The sequence below is a fragment of the Oryzias melastigma genome, linkage group LG7 (assembly GCF_002922805.2).
Source record: "Oryzias melastigma strain HK-1 linkage group LG7, ASM292280v2, whole genome shotgun sequence".
Lineage (NCBI taxonomy): Eukaryota > Metazoa > Chordata > Actinopteri > Beloniformes > Adrianichthyidae > Oryzias > Oryzias melastigma.
In genome coordinates, this window is record NC_050518.1 from 4,877,047 (window position 1) to 4,879,632 (window position 2,586).

Here is a 2,586-nt window from a genome sequence, read left to right on the forward strand (position 1 = left end):
GTGACAATTGACTCATTTTTTGGAGACTATGACACTTAAAAATCCTTGAATTTTGTTCAGAGATACACAGTCTGTCTTATCATTGGGAGTGCCTCAAGTGTGAATTCAAACTGATTTTCTGTGATGATTTCAATAAAGTTTGACACATTTGACTGTTTTGTTTTATCGAACAATACTTTACTTTTTAAAATTAAAAGCATTTTACTATTTTTTAACCATAGAGCAATACAGGTGTGTCTAGACTATGTATGTCCTTATGCTTCATATATGAGAACATGTACTGTACTCACACACAAATGATTGTTTATGTTGTTTCAGAAATGTTGCTGAACGGGTCAGACCATTTTTAAAATATTTTTATAATACCTAAATACTGTAATACACTGTAATAATGGGCATCAATGTTTTTGGTCTGTGTGAAAAATGATTTATGCATCTCCATTTTCTCAACTTTCTCACAGCAGACTCTGTTGTTTGCACCACTAGAGGGCGCAGCATCCCTGCAGCATCCATCCCCACACTGTAGGCGCAGGCTCACACACAGGGACATAATGTACACCACAGGATTAGATGGCACACAAAAAGATTACTGCGTCACATGGTGGGCCCGCCACATGCTTCCTTCTAGTAACCTAGTTCTACCTCACAGATATCCCACAATTCCCCTGTGATGGGCGTTGGTGCGTGCAGCATCACATAGAGCCAGCTCCTCCCTATTGTATGCTGGAGGGAGGGAGAGAGAGGATCAGTGTGGGATGAATTTCAGCCGATGGTAGTGTGTGCAGACGAATAGAGGAGTGTGTGCACGTGTGTTGGCGAGGACAAACCAAGGAGCCTAAGACGGAGACAGTCGTGTCTATGAGAGAAAGGCAGAGGGGGGATTCAGGCAGAAGGGAGTGTTAGGAGAAGGGGAGGAAGAGGTAGCATACAGGAGAGTCCAAACTGAGAGATAAGATGGCTGAGCCGGAGCTAAAATCACGAAGCAGTCGTGAGAGCGTTGCCAAGGCAGTGAGCCAGGAGAAGATGGGGGGTGAGTACAGTTTCTTCCGTGGGTCCCACATGGTGCAGAGCTGCAACATGCGCTCTCTGATGCAACATCATCTGATGCAAGATGATGGTTTGGGTGTGTGAGGGTCACAGGTGATGCAGATGGTTGATGTGAAATATTAGATGTTTGCACTCTCAGTCATTTTGTGTGTAGACTTGATGTTGAAAAACTGGTTATCTCACCAATTAAAGAAATACGTCCAAATTGTTCTAATTTCTTCCTTGTTTTATATCAATCACAGTGTGTGCAAATTAACTCTATCTCAGGTATTTAGAAACCAAATTGACTAGAACTCTGAATCTTGTCTTATTCCCAGCAACAGAAGCTGACTCCAACCAAGAAGGTCTCATTGTGGAACAAGAGTCTCCAACGGCTCCTGCTCCCACTACGCCCGTCGACAACCTTCCTGCCAAGAGTGAAAAGATCGAGCTCAAGCGCAGCATCACCCTCTTCAACGGCGTGGGGATGATCATAGGGACCATCATCGGCTCGGGCATCTTTGTCACCCCCACAGGTGTGGTCAAAGAGACCGGCTCTGCTGGCCTCTCGCTGGTCGTCTGGTCTGCCTGTGGAGTGGTGTCCACTATGGGAGCCCTGTGCTATGCTGAGTTGGGGACTACCATTGCCAAGTCTGGGGGAGACTATACCTACATCCTGGAGGTGTACGGTGAACTGGCAGCCTTTCTGAAGCTCTGGGTGGAGATGCTGATCATCCGTCCGTCGTCGCAGTATGTGGTGTCACTGGTGTTTGCCACCTACCTCCTGAAACCTCTGTACCCCAGTTGTCCGGTGCCGGACAGTGCCGCCAAGCTTATTGCCTGCTTGTGTCTGAGTGAGTATACGTGATTTGGAACCCCAGAAATTGATTTTTGGTTGCTTTTTAAACAACTTTTATGTTGTTTGTGGTTCTCTCCACCTCTCATAGCCTCCCTGACTTTTGTCAACTGCATCAGTGTGAGGGCTGCCACCAAGGTTCAAGACTTGTTCACAGCGTCCAAACTGCTCGCTCTGTGCATCATCATCATCTTTGGCTTCATCCAGATCTTCACAGGTGAGTTTGAGCCATTGTTCATGCTTTTATTTCTTAATTTAAAGTGAAAAAAAGGCTTACTCATCCTCAATTTTTAATGTAATCTTCTTCCTAAATCGCTTAATACAGGCGTCTGCAACCTGTGGCTCCTTTATCCCCTTATTGTGGTACTTTAGATTTAATGAAAAATAGTAAAAACGAAATAATTAATAGTTATTTAAGTTTTGTCATTTCTGCTTAGATTTTTAACACGTCAAACAGCTAAGCAAAAATAGTTAAATATACAGTCAAAAATTCCGTAAATGTTCTTTAAATTTGTGTTTTTAGTTTATAGTTGGTCAAAAAAAAGTCTCCTAATGTTTTATTTATGTAAATTACACTAAACTGGCTAAAAGTTTTAAACAAATATGGCTTAAAATGATTGAAAATGTTTTAGAGTTATGTGTTTTGTGCCTCACATTTTTAGAGAGGGACAATACAAAGTTTAGTTTATTCTAAATGTTTTGAG

At 42.7% G+C, this 2,586-nt stretch overlaps 1 protein-coding gene across 2 annotated transcripts in view; it reads left to right on the forward strand.

Annotated features, from left to right (window-relative positions):
• The first annotated feature begins 706 nt into the window (after positions 1-706).
• The window catches only part of LOC112159566 (large neutral amino acids transporter small subunit 1), a 12,737-nt gene continuing 10,857 nt past the window's right edge, over positions 707-2,586 (forward strand). The window contains exons 1-3 of one of the 2 annotated variants that reach the window (XM_024293725.2): positions 707-1,030; positions 1,371-1,880; positions 1,974-2,099. In XM_024293725.2, coding sequence (XP_024149493.1) covers positions 955-1,030; positions 1,371-1,880; positions 1,974-2,099 — 712 coding nt within the window. In that variant the 5' untranslated portion in view covers positions 707-954. Of the gene's footprint in view, positions 1,031-1,364; positions 1,881-1,973; positions 2,100-2,586 lie in introns of both variants that reach the window. The other variant, XM_024293724.2, reaches the window with a different exon arrangement.